We start from the raw sequence: 24,686 nt of genomic DNA on the forward strand, positions 1-24,686 counted from the left end.
TGCTTTTGGTGCTCCCAAATTCATCTTACAGCCAGGCAAAGTGAATTGTTCTCCCTCTTGCTGGAAGACAAATGCTACCAATTTCACCAGCTCTGCTGAATATAAGCAAGAGGTTTTAATCCAGACATTGCTACCAGCCCAAAAAACAGCCTGAAAAATGTTAAGACAAGCACTTAGCACCTCTACAAGCTCATGTGTCCATATCCACCAGTACAAATCCCTTGTTGGACACAGAGTCTCTGGCACCACATGAACTTCCAGAAAGTCAGTGGTGTAATGGCTTTGGTCAGTTTTCACAAGCAGAAAAAGTTGCTCGGTCTTTCAGAACACCAACTTCTCTTTTTCAGAAGAGTCTTACACTCTTACTGAGCACCACTACAAAGTTGCTCTGTTATTTCCCATACTGGCATGAGCTCTGGCCAGATTTCACTACCTGGGTTTAAGTCAGGCTTCAGAACTTTAAAATGAGGGGAAAAGAAGGAGAAACAAAATCCTGCAGTTGCTAAATTCCACTATTTTAATGACCTCAGACATTCACGGTTGTGACAGGAATATTGTGCTGTATGATCTTTATGGTTCACTGGGGGAACCAGACAAGATTCAGAACACTTCACAATTCACTTGCTAATATCTTCCTCAAGCTTTGGCTTTACGGTGCTGCTGGGAATATCAAACAATGGAAGCTGACTACACTAATCATAACCTGTCTGGCTCCTGGTGTGATACTATGATAATAGATACCACATCCCAAGTCTTCTGCACTTTAGAGGTGAGATCTAAAACACATGGTTGTATTTAAGTGGCGTTACAGATACTACTGTTCACCCATAGGAGGAGATACTTACCCAAGGCCTGAGGGTATGCTGGAGAGCCTCAAAGGATTAGAAAGAGGCTGTTAACATATTACATATATGATCACATCCCTCCCCTCTGGAATCTGACACTGACTTTGATAGCTTCTGCTGCTCTTATTTCAAAGAACTAAAACACTTTCTGTACTCTCTATATTTTCCAGATTCTACAGGCAGATCTTATGCTCCTGAGAACTCATAGGCCTCCCTTCCAAATCGCCACAAGACATTCTGCCTTAACCACCACTGGCTTGTCTGGGTCAGGAGTCATGCCTGTGACAGCTCTATCACTGCCTTCTGGAGCTCCCAGCTCCCCAGCACGCTCGTGCCTGCTTTGCAGATGGGGGAGGGTAGCCATATGCCAATGCAGTAGCAATTCCTGACTCACAGTCAAAAGCATCCAAAAAAAGTCAGTATGCAGGATTTTCTGCCATATGGAGGAACAGTTATTTGGATTTTTCCTCTAGCTGTGTCTCATTAAGCAAAAAAGAAAGAGAAAGGGGAGGACATCCTTGTCTTCTTGACTAATCTTGTCCCGGAGTTCATCTTCATTTGAAAGACAGCGTTCATTCCCGGTACCTAGAAAACCAAGGCAGAGCAGAAGGAAGCTGTAAGAATCCAGGTGGCTGAGGACAGTGTTCTGTCCAATTCAACAGGTTTTCTTTAAGTCTTTTACACTCTGAATATGGCTTCTTTCAGGGAAGAGGGAGAAGTATTCAGAGAGCTAGGACTGGTTCTGCTGGGCTCGGGAAGACCACAGTAGAAAAAGAACCACACGTTCCATGAAGTCTGTAATGCTGCATTCCAGTAAAGCTATTTTACGACCTTCATACACTGATGCCTTTTGAAGGTGTCACTCAGAGCACTCCCCTGGTCCTTGTGTGTTCTGCAGTCTGTTTTGCTCGATATGAAAGGTCTGTTTAATCTGAGACTTCACTGAGATTTTGCCTTTATTTTTTATAGAAACTAACGTGGCATTAACATAATGCAGACATTTGTGCTTTAACTTTACGGAACTGATTATCATGGCTAGGGTACAAATAGGAAAGCAATCAGATACAGGTTTAAAAGTTACAGAGGTATAGAAACCTCAAAGCTGCTCTGCTTCTTTACGGTCTTCTTCAATGTATAAAGATGTTAGGAGGAAAAAGGCTCCTCCAAAGACACCCACAAAAGCACAGACGATGAAGCTGTACTGCATGCTCCAGAAACGCCACTGGGATGAGCAATCATTCTTGGCCTGGATTGCATTGGAGATCTGGGGGGTGAAAAAGGCTGACATTAGTCAGGGAATAACGCCATCATCTTCTCTTGGTTTAAACAGTGCGGACCTTGAAAAGCATAAAACTAAGCAGATAGGGACAAGTCTGATACCAGTGTGTGCAAACCCAGATCCTGATGTATATCACTGCTGTCTGGCTTCCGTTTGGTCAGGGAATCTCATGTTCTTGTATCCCTCCACTGCCTCTAGTCACAAGTGCAGGAAATACCACAACCAGTGTTTATAATGTTTTGTAAGCACCAATTCATTTTACTGTTTTCTAGCCCATCTCCACATAAATAGCACAGGGCAGACATTTGGCAATGACCTTTAGCATTTCTTTATGTAACTCATTAACTTTCTGTCTCCCTAATCAGCATCGAAGGAGTAGAACCAGGGGGTTAGCATAATACAGGCACAAGCAGCAACACTCATTATAAAGGGAAGAGCTGGAAATGACTGAGACAAGGGTGGAGTCTGCTTTTGAGCCAAAAGGCATTTGAGGAGTCATGGAGTGACATGATGAGGAACTGGGAAGAAAAAGCTACCAGCAACTGCTTTTTGCGCTGGTTGAAAGATGAGGTTGTAAAAGCTATAAATGACACACATGGACTTTGTTTTGTAGACAGAAAGAAAAGCTGATTTCAAGCATCTCAGTAACTCTTAAGCCTAAACAAAAGGATGAATGTTGAATGCAATCATTTTTATTCCCACATTTGTTCTTGATGGCTCAAATATGAGACTTGAAATACACAAATATGAGACTCTTCAATCTTTGCTGGGTTTAGTATGATTACTGATGACAGTTTAGGTAGATAAGAGCAAGATCAACTGTAAATGGGCACCTAGGGACTACAGCAAGCATAACAGCCAAACTACACGCCTAATGCATTTGATTTTAAAATGCTTAGGAAGAAAATTGCTGAACCACAAAGGGAAGAAAAACAGCCTCTGAAAAAGACTATTCCCTGGCTCTTCAGACAGTTTTCAAGCTAAAGGATTAGCTGAAGCACTTTAGTAAACAATAGCAAGATGTGAATGCAGAAGATTTGGCGTTTAATCACCAGCTGATATGGCAGAAGCATTCCAGAAGACAATGTTGTGCTCATTGCACAGGACCTCACTTGGACAGACAGCAGGTTTATTCCTGGATTTCTTGTCTCAGTTCTTTGCAAAGTTGCAAGGTTGCCTGAGGTTAATCTCACCTGGATAAGCTTTTTTGGTCTTCACACAGTTTGGGTAGCTACTTAAGGCAAGTGCACGCAAGGTACTGCATCAGAAGTGCTCTGCACAGTTATCGGGGCATGCAGCAGCACGTGAGCAGGAAGCCCCAGTTTTGCCCGTGCCTCAAAGATGGCAAAGAGCAGTAGGTAGGAGATACAAACACTTTAGTCTTTCAGCCAGAAGGCATAAATCAATGCAGTAGTATTTCAGCTTCTAAGGTCTCTCCCATTTTTGGGTATCACTTCAGCCATTTTTCATGACACAGGAATGTCAGATTTTAAATTCCCCTGTGCACACAGGCAAATCCATGCCAACAGTTTCCTAATACACATCAAAGAGCAAAGTGGTCTCTTCATTTGCCAAAAAGAAAGAGAGACAGAGGAGGAACCTCCTGGGGAGGGAGGGCTCTTCTCTGCCAGGCAGATTACACAGTGGAGACTCCAGTTTTCACCCACCTGAGGTCAAGGGGGATCTCCTGGCTGGCTGGAGCTGCAGCTCACTGAGGCATTTCTGTCTGGCCCTAACCCTAGCACTGTGAGCATGGGACAAAGAGCAAGTATTCCTGAGGTGAACTTGTTAAAACCAACTTCCATACTGAAAAAAACCCTTTTAAGCAACGACTCCCTCTCCCATGTCCGGTAAAGCAGAAAAATTCCAGTCAGTGACCAGCTGGCTGCTGTGTGCAGAGTTACAGTGTCCTGAATCAAAAATAATGCAGGAAGGAAAAGACACTGACAGATACCATCCACTGGAATGAAAACCAAAGGAACTGCAAGGAGAAAACAGTTTTCTAGGCTGCTTTGTCCAGAAGCCTTGTCTTTATGTAAATGTAGGAAGGGCAGAGAAATCAGGTCTCAAGCTATATCAGAATCCAAGGTGAAGGTAATTTGAGACCAGAGCTTTGAATGCCAAGTAGTGTCAAAAGGCAACTGTTGCAGTCACTCTTGTTCTGATTTTCAAGAGACCATTGACCCATTGCAAGATTTCAAACTTCAAGATTGGAACTAAGAGTCTTTGGCTTTATGGTTATTTTCTTAATTTCCATGAAACACCTCAAAAACTTGGCAGAAAGTGCTGAAATCCAAGTACAATACCCATGACACTGTCTTGGCAAAAATATATGTCTCCAAAACCAGTTGGGTTTCTACACACCACATGGAACTACTCACACCTATAGCTATAGGATAATATTCTACATACCTGCAGTGTCCCAGGAACAGAAGCCTCATGCAAGTAGAAATGTTTAGAGAAAATGACTCTGTATTCTAGTATCAAGGCCATCAATTTGAGTAACATCTAGGTTTGGACCAGGAAGCGCCTACAATTCTGTGTGCATCTGTCTTCCAGTCTGTATAAGTGTTACCATAAGGAAAGCACAATAAGCAGGGAATTCACTTACAATGCCAATGAGATACGGGCTGCCTGCATCTCCCAGCAAATGGCTCACCAAAATCTGCAGGGCAATAGCTGTAGACTGCCGTCTCGGTGTCACAACATACTGGAACAAAACACAGCCCATGAGAGACTGAATGTTAACAGGGTGAATCTCACGAATGCCCAGCATCCTAGAGATGAATATATTTGGTTTTATATCTTTCATATTCAAACACGGTGTGAAGTTTGGAGTCAGAAAAGTTATTCTGAGCAAAAGAGATTGGGATGTTTTGTTAGAGAATAAAAATAACATTCAAGAAGGCAACACATGAGGGGGAATGACAATAAAGCAGGAAAAACCTGCCTCCCTTTGTAGACTCACAGCAGCTTGTATGGTTTCACTTGGCCATGCAACTAACAGCAACTCCAGCCAGTAACCCTTGCAGCCATACTGATCTACTCATAAGAAGATTCAGCCTCTGAGAAGAACCTCTTATGACACTGCATCAGCAGGCATGGGGAAACGGAGGTACCTGGAAACTGAAGGAGCTGCCACAGCTGTAAGGAATGTTGGCTGAGACCTTGCAGACCACATGAAGACAGACGGAGGGAACCCAGCCTGTCAGACCAAGAGGCAGTTGATGGTGCTTTGATGACAGCAGTTTGCTGCTTGCCGTCTGAGGTGTAGCCACTCTCGTAACAAGCCCTCAGACTGAACACGCTTTCCCCAAACCCCTAAAAGACAAGGTCCCGTCACCTCACACATGGTAAACGTGTTTCATAAGGACACTGCAAGTATAGCCTCCCAGTAAGCAAGGCAGCCACAGCACTTCACTGCATATCGTGCAGTTGCACAGCAGATGCCTTCATGTTTACAGCTGATTGAGAGGCAAAAAGGGTGCTATAAGCAATGCATCCTGATGTATAGCCACAAAGGAAGAAAGTCCTTATCATTCAGTGAGCATCTTGCTTTGCCTTCAGCTCCACAGGCTGCAGGACAAATGAATTCTTAGCTACATTGTCTGGCTAGTAGTGCCACGTGGCAAGAAAGAAAACTCATTTTCATGGCAAAATAACATGGACGAGCAAATCCAGGCACATTATCTGAAACCCTGCTAGCTCTCATGGGAAAAAAGGCATAAAAGAAATTACTGTTGTTATCTACAGCACCCTTCAGTCAATGCAGTAGCAGCAATACACAGAACCCACGAGCTTTCAGCAAGATGAAACACAACTCCCAAATCAGATTGCCACTGACCGAGTAGACAAATCCACAGATTCACCTGAATTCCATCATTTTCCCAATAAAACAATTAGTAACATTTAGAATTCAACAAATCCAACTCGAAGCAAACCCCTGGCAGGGTCTGCTTCCAGTGGGAACACACCACTACAGAGCTCTGCTCCACCACCCCACTTGCTGCTATATTACTTGTACCTAAACCCAAAAGATTCTAAAACGAATTCAAATGAGGGGTGTCGGTCACTCCAGAGACAGGAACTTCCTCCTCCCTGGATTTACACGGATCCAGGGCATGGCAATGACATTCACAATTGATTTCTTGCAGGCTGCAGTATGATAAGGCATTCCCTAAGCAAGCTGATACTCAAGTGACTGAACTGCATGAAAGCTCCTTGCAGACTTTGCAGTTGGGTTCAGCAAGGAACTGAAGGGATGTGCTGACAGGAATCACCTGCCTTCCTTTCCCCATCACATATCAACAGTATCTAACTCAGGGATGTCGCCTTCCTCTTAAACAATGACAGAGGAGAGAAATAAAATGCAGATGTAAGAGTTCAAAGAAAAGTGAATTGAGATATTTGAGTTTTGTCTGAACTGATGAAAGAAAGTGTTAATTGTAATAGTATTTGGATCTGTTGGGAAAATGCAGTGATTTCAAAACAAGCTGAAATGGAAGCTAATAGAACATTTCAGTTCGGAGCAGTGGTTGTTTTTCTGCACCTGGTCACTGCTTCAAGAACAGCTTTTGTCTCACAGGGTAATTGTTTCTGACCATTCTTTGAGAGTCAAAGAAGAAACAAATGCCTCTTGCTGCTGGCTGGTGGTTTCAGCAGTTCACCAATGCTGACTGCAATGTTCTTCACTGAAATTCCAGAGTGCAGGAAATGAACACGTAGAGAGCAGCACCGAAGAGTAACTTGAGAACATAACACAACCGGCAATATCAGCAGTGCTTTGCTGGAGAACCACGAAATTGTTTACTCCTTCATCTCAATCAGAACGTAAGGAAACGTTCTTCAAGCTATGAAGCGTGAGGCTAAATAGGCTCACAGCAAGCAAGCAAAGTCAAGCCAGTGAAGGGAGAGCTCTGTAGTGCTTCACTAGTACCTGTTGTCACTAAACAGTGCTATATACTCTCACTTCCTTTTACATGGAAGACTGTAATAGACATACAAGTTTCATCTGAAACAATACATCTCCTTTCTGGGCTTACAATGAGCTTGGACTACAGCACCACCACATCAATATTGTCACTGGAATCTTGACACAACAGATCATCGCACAGATCACATCCCTAACATTAGCAGGATACCAGTAAGGGTACGTTTACTTAGAGTTTGTTCATTTCTTCCTAGAAGCTGGAGGTCCTGTTGCCCACCAAGATGCAGGGTTATGAACAATATTATGTTGATAAAAGCTGAAAACCCCAAAATATATGGAAATAGTTTTACAAGCACTTACCAACAGTATATCTGTCACAACAGCCCAGTTTACAGACAAAAACAGCTCTCCAAATGCAATAAAGATCTGCAAAAAGAAGAAAGCAGTGACTATACACACTGCAGTGACCCTCTGTTGTGAAGAAGAAAGCAGGCTCACTGACTGTGCTTACCTGTGTATGAGCTGTTGTACATACCCACCTCATTCCATACATCTCTGCCTATACTTACAAACACTAACTTCACCTTAAAATGGGGAGAGGAGCCAGAGAATCATAATCCTCACAAATCATAGCAAAAGAGCCAAAATAGGAAACATACAGCACCCTCCCAAATAAACTATAATGAAGTGCTGAACCCAAGAAGAGGAAAGCAAAAGCCTATGAAGAGAAACATTCAGCAGAGGGTTTAAAAATGCTCAGAGATCTCCCTTTGGTTGGATTTCAAATGAAACCAACAGAACACCTCCATGCCAGTGCAAGTACTCTTGAGGGCTCCTTCAGAGACAGAGCCTCAAAGCCCTGGTGCCCTGTGGGTATTCCCTAATTCAGTAGAGATGGAGATCCAGCCATCAGGAAGAGGCAGGGCCCCCAGCAGTTCTTACAGCTGTGGTCTGAGAAAAGATTAACCCTTTCAGCCAGCCCTGGACATCCACTTGAGCAGGCTGTACAGACTAATCAATACCTGAGGAAAGAATCAGAGCTGCTCTATTAAGCTGGAACAGCTCTAGAAAGCAGAATCTATTTAGTGACACAGGCCACAGAGTCAGATAGCACCTAGGAAATAAAAGCCATTGTAACAGCAGATGCCAGCATCTCATTTGGAATGGTCTTGGTAAGATGTCGTATCTGGTTGATGAAAAAGTACAGTAGCAAACCATCAGATGCTTTCAGAGGGGTAGATTACACTCTCCTAAGAACCAGACCTGTTGTACAGCTTTCTGTGATACCCCTACCTCTCCTGTGTTTTTTGCCTGCACTGTTCATGGGTTTTCTTCTCGAGACCAGTCTGGAGAAAAAGTTCCTTGAAGTCCAGAGATATTTAATATAGACCATTACCCAGATTTTCCTTCAAAATGCTTTATATAGATTTTCTACCATGCAGCTGAACCTATTCCTCCATACGTGATTACTTTTCTTTAGGTTTTATAGGAAATGTCACTGGTTTCATATACTCCATTACTGTCTTAGTTCTTGGATTCACGCATTCCGCTACCACAGCCTTTCCACTGGTACAACTCTGGCAGACACTGCCTTGCAGAGACAGAAAGCAATCATTCTTCTGCAGTTCCATGACTGCTGCAATAACAGTCTAGAGACCACAGAAAGGATGCTGCATGCCAGCCTTAGCTGGAAAGCAAGTGACACACCTTTTATTAGGAAACTCTGGGCCAAGCACAGAATGAAATGTGTCTGTTAGCATGGGTTGCAGTATCACACAGCTCTGCTTTTTGCCAAGCCACCTGGCAGTAAGGACCAACAATGTCAAATCCTGCAGCCACCAGAAAACATTTGCCCTTCATCCTCCTACTTCAAGCTCATATTCTCCGAACTATCTCAGAAGGCCCAAATTCATCAAGGACATTCCTTTCTTTTAGCCCTGCTTTTATCCCTGCTTTACCCTGCCCTGCTTCCATACAAACAAATGTTCAATGTGCTATTGCTGAACTCAAAATTACAGCCGTGAAGTATCTGAAGCAGTACTCACAAGGAATTCTAGGCAAATGCAGCAGTGCAGCTGAATCCTGCTATACAGCAATAATGGCATGAACTTGTGTAAATTCTGTCACTTGTGCCATAGCAAGAGATAGTGTGGCTCAAAGTGAAACAGGAAGGAGACAAAGGACAAAGAGATCTACTTAAATCCTGGCTGATATTTCAGATGCAACAAGATGCAAATATAACAGGTAGAGCAGAAGGTTCTGAAGACTTCCAAACTGTCCCTAGACACCACCAACATAATAAATGACTACCTGCCCTCATACATCAAATGAGAGGCTGGCTAATTTTGTGATATTTAGCTCTTTTATAAAGTGTTTCCAGTTTTCCTCTCTCTTTAAGCTGTTTTCCAAGTTATTTGTTCTCCACAAGCCCCTAAGAACAAGAACATGTCATGCCCAGTGCAAGAAAAGAAAGTAAAATTCATCTTTGGGAAATAAGTTACATTTTGAATCTAAAGTTTGAAAGAATAAGAATTAATGAAAAATTATCCATAAGAAATGGGCCTCGGAGCCCAGATAGAATTGTGTTATTTATTCCATACAGAACTGTGCTAACATTAGAGACACCACTTTGTTAGCTTGCCTTGTGAGCATTGCAGTTGTAGGGTCACCAGAAAAATTTAATGCAGACAGTTTTGGAAGGTAACAAATCATTCTACAGATTGTATCAAGGTATTCTTTCTAAACCCAATATCAACTCTATACTTTCCCCTGCAGAAGAAATGCAATAGGGTTGAATAGCTGGTATTCTAAGCCATCCAACTGCAAAACAACCGCAATCAGTACAGAGGAGAGAGTTGTATGCTCTTTTCTCCAAAACAGTTGAAGGCATCCTGCAAGCACTGTGCTTGGTTAGGGAAAAGGGCTGAGGATAGCAGGAAAACAACACAGGGGTGCTCTATTTAAAGTCTATCTTTCTGTTCCTACCATCTCTCAATATGCCTCATGCCATCTCAAGCTCTTATTTTAAATTAATATAGAAAAAAATTAATATAGAAAATGTTTCCATTAAATCTGTGCAATCATGTTTGTGGCATGCCCATTCACAATCTGCTAATTGTACCTACAAAAGAGTGAAACGTTTTATTGCTGTCACCTTCACTAGGATCCCCAACTTCAACAGACAACACTTAGTTGGTCTCGAAGTGGATACAACCACTCTCCACACAAGTTGGTCTCCAAAGGACGCAACCAGAACAATGACCCAAATCTTAAGGTGATTTTTCTTTGTACATCACAGTTTACATCCATACCTAAAGCTAATAAGAGGAGAATCAGATTGTAATCACTGCCAGTGTCAAACACGTTCTGCTTTTAAACAGTCACACACTTCAACAACAAAACAGGCAATCAGTATGGCTGGACCATATGTGATCAGCAATTCCTGTCTCCTCAAAAACAACCACACCAGGCAGAGACAATAGCTGCAGAATGCCTCCTTCAAAGGCAAGCTCCAAGTCAAGTCTGCATCCTGATACAGCATCACCGTCAAAGATGAGTCTGTTGAACTTACCACAACACAAAATACCCGCCCAGTCCCAGGGTTCAGTCATGACTTCCCAAAGCACCTGCTGCTCTGCAGAGAGCACATCTTTAATCTTGTTTTGGAGACAGGAACAGATTTAGACTCAGATAACACAGCCGGGTAATTTTACTCTGTCTTTTCAAAGCTAGTCTTTAAAATCAAGAACTGGGTGTCCAGAGAGACAAGAGGAATCTCATGGCCTTTCAGCCCATCTATGCCAACAGAAATGCTGGAAGTCCCGCCATGTTCCCATGTTAACTTGAGAATACTTACGCTTTGAAACATTTCTTCCAGCTTTGGCCATAGCTGATTAAACCTGCCTTGTTCCCTTTCATTATCCACTCAAGCCAGTGGAAAGCACCACACAGAAACCCCTGTAATTGCACACTGATGCATGTATGCTTCTTTGCTTCAGCAGCTTCTGCGCAGTGAAGTGATGGAAACAGGTTTGCTAATGTCAGTGTGCCTGAACACACACACACACACACACACACACACTCTGACTGTGTGTGTGACCAGTGACTGGGTAGACAGGGACTGGGGAGCCAGGTTCCTGCTCGTGTCCTACACAAATGGAACATTTGTTTCAGTGGGACCTTCAGATTAGACACACCAGCTGGCATGCCACTCCAATTCTCCCAGCAGCCTGACTAGTGTCAGCTCTTGTTTAGAAAGCAAGGAGAGACATGGCTGGTACCAAAGAAGGCAATGGTTAAACAGCTGTAGTTGTACAAGTGCTACAAGAATCAGGCACTTAGAATGTGTACAATTTATTACCACTGCACATTGGTGACATTATGTTTTGCAACACCTGAATCAAGCACATCACACAAAAGACAAAATGGCACAGCCTCAAAGACCAAGACCAACTGGTCTGTCTATGGGTAGAAACTTAAGGAACAGTTATCTATGTCCCAGTTCAGAATTTCCTTCCAGATAACACCCTGCTTGAAAACAGAATGCTGTTTGCAAAGCGAGAACCATTTTAAACAAATAGCTTTTTATCACTCCTAATAAAAGGCATATTTTGGTAATTCAAACCCAATATATTGATTCCCTCATCTAACATTGGCAAATGGAACTGTTGTTCTCCAACTTTAATAACAAAAAAAGAATTGAACAACATACTCTGAGGAGGACTATGTAGGAACCTGAGAAGCACCAGAAAATGGCTAATTCTTTTGGCACTGGGATCTCCACTCTTGAATCTAACAGTAATCTTCAATTTCACATTTTGCTTTGTGCACACACACTCAGACATTCAAATCCATTCATTTTTTCCCTTGGTTTAAAGGTGTTTTACCACAGGAATACACATTCCTGAGGAGTCAAAAGGAAAACCTCTGTAAGCATTATTCTTAGAAGCAGAAAACCCTGCAAAGTACCTTTTTGCAGAGAACTGTTGATTACTGTAATTAACTTTACCTGGATCACTCTTATTTAAGTTAAACATGGTAATTGTGGCTATGGAGTCACAGGAAAAAACCTTGGAGTCTTTCCGTCGCTGTTACAAGATTATAGTTAAAATAAGGTTTACATTCAGCTCCCCCTCACAGGGATCTTTTGGAACTCTCTGTCATTCCCAGCAAGTTTCTGTTTTTCCCTTTACTGAGAACAGAATTTAAGTGATTTATACTCCAGTTTGCATTGCCAAAAGCTTGACTTTGAAGATCAGCTGGTGATTTAGGGCTTTGAAGGGGATGGCTAAATTATTCTTAGCAAGAACTGTGTGTACTGAACAGTCACAAGCACACTAGTCTTTAAGTATTCAGAGAGCAAAAATAAATAAGAATACTAAATTAGGCACATAGCATTAAAAATTAACATAAGACTGAGGCTTCCTCTAACTACATTTTGGATAAGGAACACTCTTGCTTCATGCAGGTAACTACAGAGGCTTACTGTTCTTTTCTGTAGTGTGGGCAGACTGTAGGTCCTGAGGCCAGTTTACAATGCTGTGCCTGCCCCCAGGATCCCAGAAGACATGTTGCTAATGACACATGTACTGGCACTTACAAAAGTGGAAAGGATGCTCGTCTTGGCCACCATCAGAGCTACATAGAGGCACAGAGCAGAAATGAACATGCTTGTGGCACAAATCAGAGGATCAGCTTTATTGTTTATCTTCCTCAGTCTTCTTGCTGCTTCTGCCCCAGCAATGACACCCAAAATTCCCGTCCCAATGGTGATGCCTCCAAATATCAGGCTGGTGACAAAGCAAAGGATGCAGTTGAGTATAGTAAGACCATACTGTGGGGGAAAAAAATGGTGTTAGCTTACACTTTTAGTTACAAAGGAATCTTTAAGGGAACTTGAATTTCATTCCATTTGATGATCTAACCCTCCCACTCCTTTTAAATGGATTTCAACCCAGGCCTCAGTTGAAGCTATGCCTCTGCAACTGAGGCTTTATCCTGTGAAGCAGATATTTTTCCAATTCTAGAGTAGCTGTTATGCACCTAGGCTCAAGGAGGACTCTTCTCAGTATGACCTGGCTTGGACATCCAGTGATTTAGGAGATACAGTCGTCTTGGCTACCCTGTGAACCAACCTACTCAGTCATCCCTAAAACACAGATGGAACAACTCTGTATCACAATCTGCTGTCTTAGAAGAGATCCTATCACGTGGAATTATGTACATCTAAATTATAATCCTTTAGTTAGCACAGCTGAGATGAGTCACTTCACTTCTCTGACTATGGGAAACACCTACCACTTCCCAAAAGAGTTCAAAGAGTATGGAATAGTGAACTAGTGGGAGGTTCACCTAGTATTTTCTAGATGCAGAATTACAAATGTCACTCAGCTTTGTGCATCTGCAAATGCAAATGTTCTCCAGCAATGACAAGTTCATGGTTTAGAAGTATTTGTTTGAATAGCTTAGAAGATTCAGCTTCCAAAGGGACTTCCACAGATGCTTTTCTCTGTCTCAAATGAGATCCTAATGACAAAGCAAGTCGCTTGCATCAAGACCAGCAGTGCCACTGATTGTTTAATGCATCATAATTCTCCTGAGGCAAACAGGGACAGGAGAGCTGTGTTCTGAGCACAAGTGCTTCTAAATATTTCAGAGTGCTACATGGTAAGATCTGTAGGTTTTCCTAAGCTTTCTCTGACTGCAAAGCAACCAGCTAGGATGTGATCTATTCCTTTAAACTATACTGCATCTACTGTTTAATCTCTTTGTGGCTGATTAGGAAGAAATCAGTAATTCTATAAGAAACAAAAAGTACTGCTATACAAGATAACAAACTTAGACATATTTGTCCTGTCCCTGTGAGTTCTTCAGGATTCTGATCCATCACTCACTACAGTTTGATAGTGAATATACAGATTGCCATAAGAACTTGTCTTAGAGGTTTGTCCAGGAGAGGCAAGTTCCAAGGTGACATTAGTTGATTGAAGCATTTGTGGAATTGTGTTTAGAATACTCATGTGTTATAAGCTGCAGTTGAAATAAACCTACAGCTGGAAGAAAAGGGAACGGCCAAAACTAAACCCAGGCACAGCTCAATTGACAGGAAATGGGAAAGTACAGAAGCTTAGTCCTGGGGAAAAGCTCCAATGGGATCTTTCAGTGTCTGAAAAAGCTCACTTATTTGTTTGATCCCTTCAAACTGTCTGCACAAAGACCTGAATAAAAACTTCCTACTGCCTATTTACCCACCTTGAAGGGATTGAGACCCGAGTCAGCTCTGGTGCCATCCGAATCCGTGTTTCTGGGCAGTCTACGTGACCCAGCCCTGATCCTTAAATAAAATTGCAACTGCTGAAGAGCAGAAGGGAAAATGTATTTAAAAGTATCCCTGAGCAGTCTGGGACTGTGCAGCTCAGTTCATCCAGCACCATCAGCTGCAGGTCTGACATGGTTGTTTATATTATGTTTCTTTACACTCCCCTGGAATACCAGTCTAAAACCAGCCTTATGCTGCTTCTGGCACTGGTTTATGCCAAGGCTATTTTTAAAGCATCCTGTAAGAAGCAGTACATGAGGTTAAACTATCAGGTGCTCCGTGAAGACTATGTCTGCTCTAGCAACACTACTGTGGAATAATAATTCAGAAGGTGGATTAGAAAACAAAAGATAGACTAACAACTTCAGCTAAGTAAAGGAAGTATTTAAACTGTACCTGTTAACAGAAACAGCCAAACAGACTAAACTGTTCAGCTTCCCTTCTCTGCCTATCCCGAGTCAGGCTTCTGAGTTCACTCCCTGCCTCAGCATTACTCACTATGAAGTAACACGCCAATGGCGGCATCCGTGGAAGGATGATTACATTCTTATTGAAGGAGCTGTGGATGACTGTTCAATCCACCTGGTTACACTACAACTCAGAAACCACTTTCCAGTTGAGTCGGTTGTTCCATTGTAGAAAAAGCAAAAGAACACCATTCCCACAAAGGTATGATTACTGCTTTTCTCTTTAATTGTCTTTACCTGGGAAGACAATGTAGTAAGCAGTTAGATCCTGGAAATCCATCACAAAGGCAGAGACTGTAATCAGATTTGGGATACCACTAGGAGAAAGGTATGGAGGCCACTGGTAGGGAGTCAGTACATAGAAGTGTCCCAGTGCTCACTGTTATTGAAGGTAGCCGTGAAGACTCAAGAGGAAGACCAAATACATTTTTCTACAGTGGATAACACATTGTAAGGAAATAATTCTCTTTCTAGCTGAGGAAAAGGAATCTCCAAAAAACTGTGTTATGATCACTTTAAAGTCCTCTCCTGTTGTGAATTCCCCTTGCCCATCGAACTTTATACTTATTCATGAATCTTTCTTGATCTGGACAGCACCTGTGAGCAGAGCTCTGCTGGCAGTTACTCACAAGACCGTATTACTCCGTTTTGATGTAGTGATGTGATACGACATTCATCAAGCTGCTTTATGCTGGGAGTCACAATGACCTGGCCAACACAGCAGGAGTTGTAAATACACACTAACAAGAACATAACAGGAAAGTTACCAAAACACAGATCCTAAGCACAGTTAAATGGGTATTTATGTAGCTTGGGGTCCACAGTCTGTTGTCAACTGAAGTCTCCTTGCTAGAGCTGCCCCTATTTTCACACAAGAGTTCCTGTTACTGCTTCATTCTACTTTATTAAATAGGACTGACAGCATCTTTCCAGTTAACTGAGTGATTATAAACAAGCAAACAGTGTCTCAGCATCCCTGAAAGCAAGGTAGTACAACATTCACACTCAACTGCCTTCACAAGAAGTGTCACAGTCACATCCTACCTTCTGTCTTTAAACAAACTGGGATTTAGCCCTGTGCAGTGTTCCCAAGAGTGTTTCCACAGCCATGTGCACCTCACCTGTTAGATGAATTGCATGTCTTTTGGAGGCACGGTGACACAGCACCCTGGACAAGCTGAGCCCTGTAAAGAAACAGCGGTACCCACATTCCCAGGGCTCCAGTAACAAAGGCCATGGCAGTCAGACCCAGTGAGGACCAGACAAAACTCCAGCTGAAAGGCAAAGAAGGAAATGAGAGATACTAGAAATAACAGGGTGTGAGGAATAGGGACAGCCTACCTCATTTGATGAGGCTTTATCTATGAGCAGGGAAATCCTAATTAGAGTGAGAAGTATGACCCACTGATTTCATGTTAAATCCCAGTCCTGGTCACCTGCAGATTTCATTGCCAGCTTTTGCTAACACAATTGCTGTGAAATTTTGAACAACAGAACTAGAGCAGCTGAGAGCGGGAAAGAACGCAGCTGCTTTGTAGCTAAATGGAAGTGTTCTACATGCAAGTCTAAATGCCCCAAGATGGTTTTGTTTGTGTAACCGGTACAAATGAGAGTAACATCTGGGTTTTCTGAACTGTTCTGATGCAGCAGCTGAAGCACTCCTTAACTCTGCTCGAGTCTAAAACCAGACTCTCAGTCTGCACAGTGACCTAGCAGACAAAAGTTCTCCTTTTTCAAAACTGTCCAAATCTTGCCTCTTTCCTGCCCTGCTCTAGGAGAGAATTAACTTTTACTGGCCTCTTTCTGCTTAGTAGTTTAGGAGAAAGTCCCCTTTGAGGTCAATAGGGGAGTATGAAATCTTAAAACTAAGGTGCTGCAAGTCACCAGACCACTAACCTGGTGGATTCATTAAGATGTGAACCTAATTCTTCATCTTCTAGAGATAAAGGGCTCTTGGACTTGATCTAGAAGTGGAACCGTCTGGGTTTTGGCAGCATGTCCTTCTGCTTTGGAAATCCTTCGCTAAAGAAAAACTGAAATCTGTTTTTACTGTATTGCTGGAGGTTATAAGGAACGTCTCTGGCAGAGAGCAACTTTGACAGTAGGCTAGTTGTTGAACTGTCAGAAATGTTCATTTATGATTACAAAACTTCATTTTTTACTCACTTCAGCCTTCACTGCCTACAAATTGTGATCCAACTGCATCCCTGGTGTACTTCTGGCTGCAAACAGGATGCAAATCTAATTGTCAATTAGAACCCCTTACAAGAAGAACACTCCGCAGACAGCCAAGGTCCCAGGAAAGCAAGTGTTTAAACCAAAAGCGTTTGAAGGGGAGCCCGGGGAGCAGCCTGCGGGCACCGGCAGCGTAGAGCCGGGTCTGGCGCAGCTGCACAGCGGCACCTGCTGGTCCCAAGCCGGATCCAGCTCTCCCTGCCCGGCCCTGGCCAGGGCTTTCCCGGACTGCAGGGTAACGGGAGAGGGAAATCTGCTGCAATCTGTATTTGACTTTGTCCTGCAGGGCAGCTGATGTTGACTTTGATTTTTGTATGGTTAAAAGGAAGAGGCCATCTGCCAACCACAGGTTAGCTGCTCAAAACGCACATACAACTACTTTATAAACCAGGTTAGAGTCCTACAAACCCTGAGCTTATTCAGAGGCACAATGGGCTCACAAATACTGTAAAAAGACTGCCTGAACCATGCTGATCCAACTTTCTCGGGCACTAAGAATGGCAGACAGTCACGCGGCCAACTGTGCACTTTTACCAATCTAGCTTACCCTAATGTGTTAAAGCAAGAGGGAAGGGGAAACTTAGTAGAAAGTAAAGCTAGATTTAAACAGGAGCACACTCCCATCATAACTCTGCCTCCTTCCCTCTCAAAAGAGGAAAATAGCAGACAAAGTAGTTTTTACCTCCTGTGTAGCATTCCTGTAAAAGAGTGGATGGTGTTTCAAGCATCTTGTACACAACATGCAACACAAAGGAGCTGAGTGGGATTTGATGACCATATTTCTAATAAGGGAATGGTCATTCTTCAATGGAGAGGACCTTTGTTGCTAAAATCACTTACTTCTTGGCAAGTGAGATGACATCCTGACACCAAGTAGTCTTGGCAGTTCTGTGTATTCCTGGTTTCTCAGCTGCTACTCGTATTGTGCCAGAGATGCTCAGTGCTCTGTGTGCTGCTGTCCTTCTCTGGGTCCTGTGAGGGACCAGCAGGATCAGAAGAACAAGTGCTAGACCTCCCATGCAAGGAGTTATCTGTAGACACAAGCAAGCAGAAAAACATGTGAACAAAGAAAACTGTACTGTAATATTCCAGCCACAAATGCAAGAATCAGTCACACAGCCATCAGCGTTACCTGCATAACTTCAGACTGTTATTCCAGCAAACATTCTTCCCCCTTCATCATGTATCTGCTAGTTAATTTTATAAATAACTTTGGGGGATCTGACAGAGTACTTCCAAAGCACTAGGTGTTTACTATGGAGAAACATCATGATGACATGACAAGAACAGAAGATACTTTCACATTCCTCTATTTGAGGAGGTCTTGATGCACTGACAACCATTCCAAGTGTGTCCTCAGGTAAGAGGCACATCAGCGCCTACCCTGGCTGCTGCAGAATTTAACCTGTGCCTCTTCCATTCTGCAAGAACTAAGCTAAAATTTTTCCTTTGTCCTGCAGGAACAAGGAAAAACACCAAATTCGTGACCAAGTCCTCTAAAACACCAAGGTCACGACCAGTCAGACAGTAGAAGGTCCTTCCACTCTTCACCTTTAACATGAAAATAAGTAATCCCAACCCCGGGGATGATTCTGATTTTACAGTGAATGGCTCAGCCCCACGAGTGACAGTGAGTAACTCACCCTGAAGGCCCAGTGCCAGTCACCAGTGAGACCTGCCATGCCAGCTGCTAGGACATAGCCAAGACCACTGTAAGCAACAAAAAGGAATCAATCATCGGTAGGCACCAAGGAATTCTTGCTGGCTGAAATGACGTCTTGCCAGCTAAGGAGAGCACAGAGAAGTAGTCTCTCAGAGTTTTCAGAACAGATAAACAGAAACAACTCATGGTCTATGCCAATTTACTTGCCAGCCAGTGTTAAAAAGGGAGTCTAACCTCCTCAGAGCAGACTTGAGCTGGTGGCAGCAATGTCCCAGGTTCCCCTTGGAATAAACACTCTGTAGAATGACACTGGGAACCCAGATCTGCCAACCCATAAAGCAGTTTATTATTGGCTCTTTTCTGTGCTAGCCACATGAATAAAACCCTACAGGAATTCTTTACTTTTAATCTGCCTTCTGGGCTCAGCCTTGGCTGCCTGCTTTAATAAAGAGCATGTGTCCAAGGCACAGAAAAACCCTTCTCCTCTTCAGACACTGTCAATTTAACTAAAAGAGGAGAGGGAAGGGCCAGTTCTTCCTTGGGAGGATTTCATGGGGGGTTCTTGACAAATTTGTCAAGTAAACAAATATCTGAAAGCTTTTGTCTTCCAAAAGCCAGAAAAAAATTACCTACCCCCAGGCATGTATTTCTTTCAGGCTGATTCAATAGTTTATTCAAAGCCCACAGGTTCTCAGAGTTCAGATTCTCTCTAAAAAATGTTGGGGGAAAAAAAAAAGCTAATTTTTCTTCAAGGTAAACACAAAAATAAGCCTAAACCAGCTCTAGTTCAACATGCTAAGCAAGGGACAAATCCTTTTGCAAGAGCCAATCCAGATATACATCAAAATAGATCTAATCAAAGCTCAGGGCATACTGAATGCCTGGTGTGGTCAGACAGAATTCCAAAAGGCAGGTCAGTTACTAGCAAGAAAACCAACCTTCCCACTGGAATGAAGATGTAGAAGACAGACAGCATCGTGGTCCTTTTTCCTTCCTCAAACAGGTCTGCAATGATGGTAGGTGCTATTGTGGAATAACTGGCCGTGCCAATGCCAACTAGTCCTCTTGAAAGAAAGAATATCCAGTAATACTGTAGGGAAAAAGACACATCACAGTCCAAAAAACGCCCATGCAAGAAAGAACGTTTGCTGTTAGAGAGATGCAATTTAGTGAATCAAATGTACCAGAGAAAATAATAATTAACTGCCTTTTGCATATCTGCATTCCCTCCACTCACACCTGCTTCCCACAGCACTGGGACAGCATCCCACTGCTGTCCATCCTTTCCGCACAGTAGTGATTCCTTAGAGGGACACTCAGAGGGAACGACAGGATATGGTCAATAGAGCACAAGGTTGCTGAACAAGCTGCTACACTGTAAGGTCATGGCCAACAAACATTCAGGACAAAACTAAGATCCCATCAACTGCAACAGTAATGGGTGGGTTCTTCATTGCCTAGGCTGGACTCCAGAATCCCATTCAGCTTTCCTGCACAAAGTCCATCTAGTTCAGGCTTGGGGAGCAAGTGCTCATCAGTAGCTTTTCCAAATGTGATTAGAGAAAGACTATTAACTCCTGCAAGACATATGCAGATTATTTTCATAGGACTCTAAAAAAGCAACTTACCAATTCACTGATGAATGAACTGCTTAATGTGACACCAGACCAGAAGAAAATACCAGCTCCAAGGATGATTTTCCTATTGTACCGGTCACCAAGGTACCCAAAGACGGGGGCAGCCAGCATGTAACACAGGATGAAGACTGGAAATCCAAGAAAGATCAAAGACAACATGGGTCAAATTATCTTCCTTGTGTGTACTCCTCACCCCTCAGACAAACTCCAGTTATTTTGGGGGCAGAGGTTAAAGGCTTAGTTTTTTGAACAAGCATGTAGATCGATATTTAGAAAAACATGAATGTAGATTACAGTATATATATATACACAAAAATGAAACATATGGGAATGGCTCAAGTTCTGTATTTCTTGAGAAATTTCTTCATCTTTAATGATTCATATAGTGTGGGATTCCTGAAGCACACAACTGCATTCTTCCCTAAGCCAAAGACATTCAGGTTTGCATCACAGTCAGCCTGCCCACAACTGGAAGTGAGCAACACCACACACAAGTAGGAGCTAGAAGAAATAAGTAAGCAGCCTGTGTTTTAGGAACAGGCCGCATAGATGCAAGGCAAAGCAAACTATCCAAAATGAAGAGATGTTATTACCTGTTTGCAGCAGACCTGTATCCCCATCACTGAGCTTGAAGTATTCCTGGATGTCTAACAGGATCCCTGCAACAGAGTCAAACACTCAATGATCCTGCTCATTCCTTGTAATTCCCTTCATTTGCCAACTCAAATTGGGGATGTTAGCAGGAGGTCCCTGCTCTATTCCTGCATTGTTCCTACACTCAACTCCACAAGTGGCTTGTTTTCTCATGAAGATTGATGCAAACTCTGTCAAAGCCTGTGAGCAAAACTGCCCGGAAACCACAAGTTTGTAACTGCCACCAGCTTACTCTTTAACAAATACTCAAGCCTCTCTCTCACTTCCCTCTTCACTTACATTTAACAACGTGCTCATCCAGATGGACAGCTTCAGCACTAAGCCTCCTCTGCTCTTGAGTGAGGTATCTGTCCCTGAAGGTACCTCACTCAAACCGAGCATATCAACATAGGCACTTCACAAACCTTCTTGAAAACTCTAAGCTCTTAGCATGTACAGGAACTAAAGAATAGTCCAAAGCTTGGAATGAACCACACGACTGCTTGCATTTAATACTTCCTCCCAGCAAGCCTGTTCTTGCTTGAAGGTATTTTCATCCTCTCCTGTCCCTTACCCTTCACAAAGTCACTTGACAATAGAACTCCTACTCTGAAGTTTCTCACTAACAGTCCTGTAGTATCATGATCATGCAGCATGCACTCCTACTTGTTTCCTTCCCTCTTATATGCGTGGTTAACAAGTATTCAGAAGAACATAAGCTTAAACTCCTAAACCCACCAGCCTCTCAATGTACAGAGATACTGAGTCTTAAGTTTCTGAATGGTCTTAGTAGTAAAAATAATGAATTACTGTACTGTCACTACATATTAATTCCAAATTTAACAATCCACCCGTTGGGTTTTCTCCAACATTTTGAAACATTTATGACTTCCAGGCCACTCTGAAGTAAAATACAGCAAGTTCACAACAAGTGTTTCCTCTTAATTTACAAATCAGATCCCTGGAAGCATGGTAGATGCTTAGGGGTAATGTTAAACATAAGAATTGACACAGAGCAGAGTTTACACAGAATCCCAGACTCGTTTGGGTTGGAAGGAACCTTAAAGCTCATGCAGTTTCAACCCCCTGCCACAGGCACGGACACTTTCCACTAGACCAGGTTGCTCCAAGCCCCATCCATGGGAGGAAAAACTCAGATTCCCCACCAGTTTACTAGGAGCAATGCCCTGCTGTTATGGCTAGGTTAAAAAAAAAATACAATAAAAACACCTAAAAATCACATTTTGGAAGAAGGATATTATTTATTAGAAAACAAGGTGTAAATTTAGCAAGTGACGCTTAAGGAAGTGGATCTCCATCCTCTTTACACACTTCATTGCAGAAATCACACCACTGGCAGGTCATGAGGAAGTTAAGCTTCCTCTAAACAAACTTGCCCAAAGACAACATAGTTCTTGTACTTTTAATATGGAGACTGGCATCACTATTCTAAGGGTGATGAGGCACTGGAATGGGTTGCCCAAGGAAGTTGTGAATGCTTCATTCCTGGCGGTGTTCAAGGCCAGGTTGGACAAAGCCTTGGGTGGCATGGTTTAGTGTGAGGTGTCCCTGCCCATGGCAGGTGGGCTGGAACTAGTTGATCTTTAGGTGCTTTCCAACCCTAAGTACTCTGTGATTTTATTCTTCACAAAAAGGAATGCCATATCTAATCTAGTAGAGCCAAAGAAGGCCTGGTAAGCTGCAGTATACAGTAAGGGGAAGCTTCTTAGTCAAATCTCTGCAGAATCCAGACACAAAAATAGACCAGCTGCTCTCTATGCTAAAGTATGTTTGTAAGAGATGAAGATTTAAAAACATGAATCTTAAGCATTTAATAGATGTGATGTTTATAAGCATTCTACTAACCATTAGAAACTAAACCATCATTCGTTGGTCTTTCTAGATTTATAACTGCATATTTAATTCAAAGTATGACCAAAAGACTAATGCAGATAAGTGATCAAAGACAGAAAGCATATCCTTACTTTAGAACATGTGTGACTATGGCGTAAGTAGAGCTGCTAAAAACTTACATTTCTTTTTCCTTAGGAGAAAACAGGCTCTCACCTGGTACAAGGAACCAGTCCATGAAGTTGATTAAATTTGCGTAGCACAGCACAGCAGCTATCAGGTAATCCTTCTTTGCCAGACACTTCCTTGACACAGACACAACTGGATCTTGTCTCCCATGTGCTGCAGTAGCTCCGTAGTTCTGCTCTTCAGGAGGCGGCTGGGACTGCAAGTTTGTGCCTTCATGCGCCCTGGGGTTGTGCATATTTCCCCGTGCAGAAAGCTACAACAGATGAAGTATCTCCTTAGCACACCAAGCTATGAGTCAGTTTTGGTTTGGGGCTATGAGGAACTTCAATCACTACGGTCATTTCCGCCTATGAAGCCCAACCACTAAAAACTGAAAGGAAATGCTCCTTGCAGGTCCTACTTTACAAGGACTTTACAGAGAAAAAAAGCTGCAGTCCTGTGGTTTTGCAGAAGTGCTGTACCCTGAGGACAGGGAAAAGTAAATGTAAACAGCAGCAAAATACCCCATTGTGCATCCAAGATCTCGAAGTGCACGACTTTGCAAGGATCTCACAGGAACTGCATATCCAAAATTAGTAATAAACTTCACTAATGTCTCAGTGAGTCGCCAGAGCTAAAAACAGCCCTTCTAGAGAAGAGATGTTTGCTAGACAAGGTACCTTTGACAGTCATTTGCTTACACACACGACTTAGCTCCCTAGCCTTGTCCTTGTCACCCAACCAGTCACTTCTTCCTTTTACCACCAACCTGCTTTGCACTGACCAGATTTACCCCAGAACAGAATCCTTTCCAACAAGGTCCCGAGTTTTTAGGTCAAATCAGCAGTTTCAGCAGAAGACTTATACTCCAGACTATTTGCTGGTTTGGCTTTCTCTTAATGTAACAGACAAAAAAATCTAACCAAAAAACCAACCCAGAATGTTACAGTAAGAGAGGGAAACAAAACCACTCTTCTTCATCCCTGCTGGAACTGTGCACATTCATAGAATCATAGAATAGTTAGGGTTGGAAAGGACCTTAAGATCATCTAGTTCCAATCCCCCTGCCATGGGCAGTTCTGAATTGGCCAACAGGATTTTTTCCCCTTTCTTCCCCAAAAGGGGCCGGAAAGGACAAGAAAGGAGGATGCAGGAAGTCATTCTTGTTCTCTCAGGGTATGTAGATACCTTTATTCCTCATCTTCAGTCGGGCCACTCAGATTTGAACAAGTGCTCTTACTTGATTCTTCCAGCATTAGTTTTCCTTCTCTATTCATTATTTTTTTAGACACAGAAGTGGTCTTTTGAGCCATTCTGTGGATTGCAAACTCCAGAGGGTAATTTAGTTTCTTTTGCACCCTGTTTAGAAAGTTTAAAGTGAAAATTAAGAGAAAACTAATAGCTTAATAGGCAGCTAACAGGTCTGATGGCAGCGTGTGACTCATGCATGAAGACAAGAGTCTATGGTTGGGGTTTCTTTTAAAGAAGGGTGTTTTACACTTCATACCAAACTGAAAACAAAAATAGCACCTATTATTCTTGGCCATTTTGTAAACTGAACTCTCAACACTGTAGTATTTCATTCTATCTTCATTTCATGAACATCTGGTTGCTCATGAACCGGCAGGCATGTTTGATTTCATCATGGGTAAGTCCATAC

The 24,686-nt window shown here is 42.6% G+C and overlaps 1 protein-coding gene across 1 annotated transcript; it reads right to left on the reverse strand.

Annotated features, from left to right (window-relative positions):
• Positions 1 to 1,122: 1,122 nt before the first annotated feature.
• Positions 1,123 to 23,282, reverse strand: LOC308227485 (protein spinster homolog 3-like; the record flags this gene model as incomplete). Its single annotated transcript, XM_080630105.1, has 12 exons — positions 1,123 to 1,430; positions 2,023 to 2,109; positions 4,736 to 4,834; positions 7,415 to 7,480; positions 12,654 to 12,843; positions 15,961 to 16,113; positions 17,915 to 18,105; positions 18,718 to 18,784; positions 19,676 to 19,827; positions 20,366 to 20,502; positions 20,968 to 21,033; positions 23,075 to 23,282. 12 exons carry the CDS (start codon positions 23,280 to 23,282, stop codon positions 1,329 to 1,331), a joined length of 1,518 nt encoding a protein of 505 aa, XP_080486231.1. The 3' UTR covers positions 1,123 to 1,328.
• Positions 23,283 to 24,686: the final 1,404 nt, after the last annotated feature.

Source organism: Psittacula echo (assembly GCF_963264785.1).
Source record: "Psittacula echo genome assembly, chromosome: 15".
Lineage (NCBI taxonomy): Eukaryota > Metazoa > Chordata > Aves > Psittaciformes > Psittacidae > Psittacula > Psittacula echo.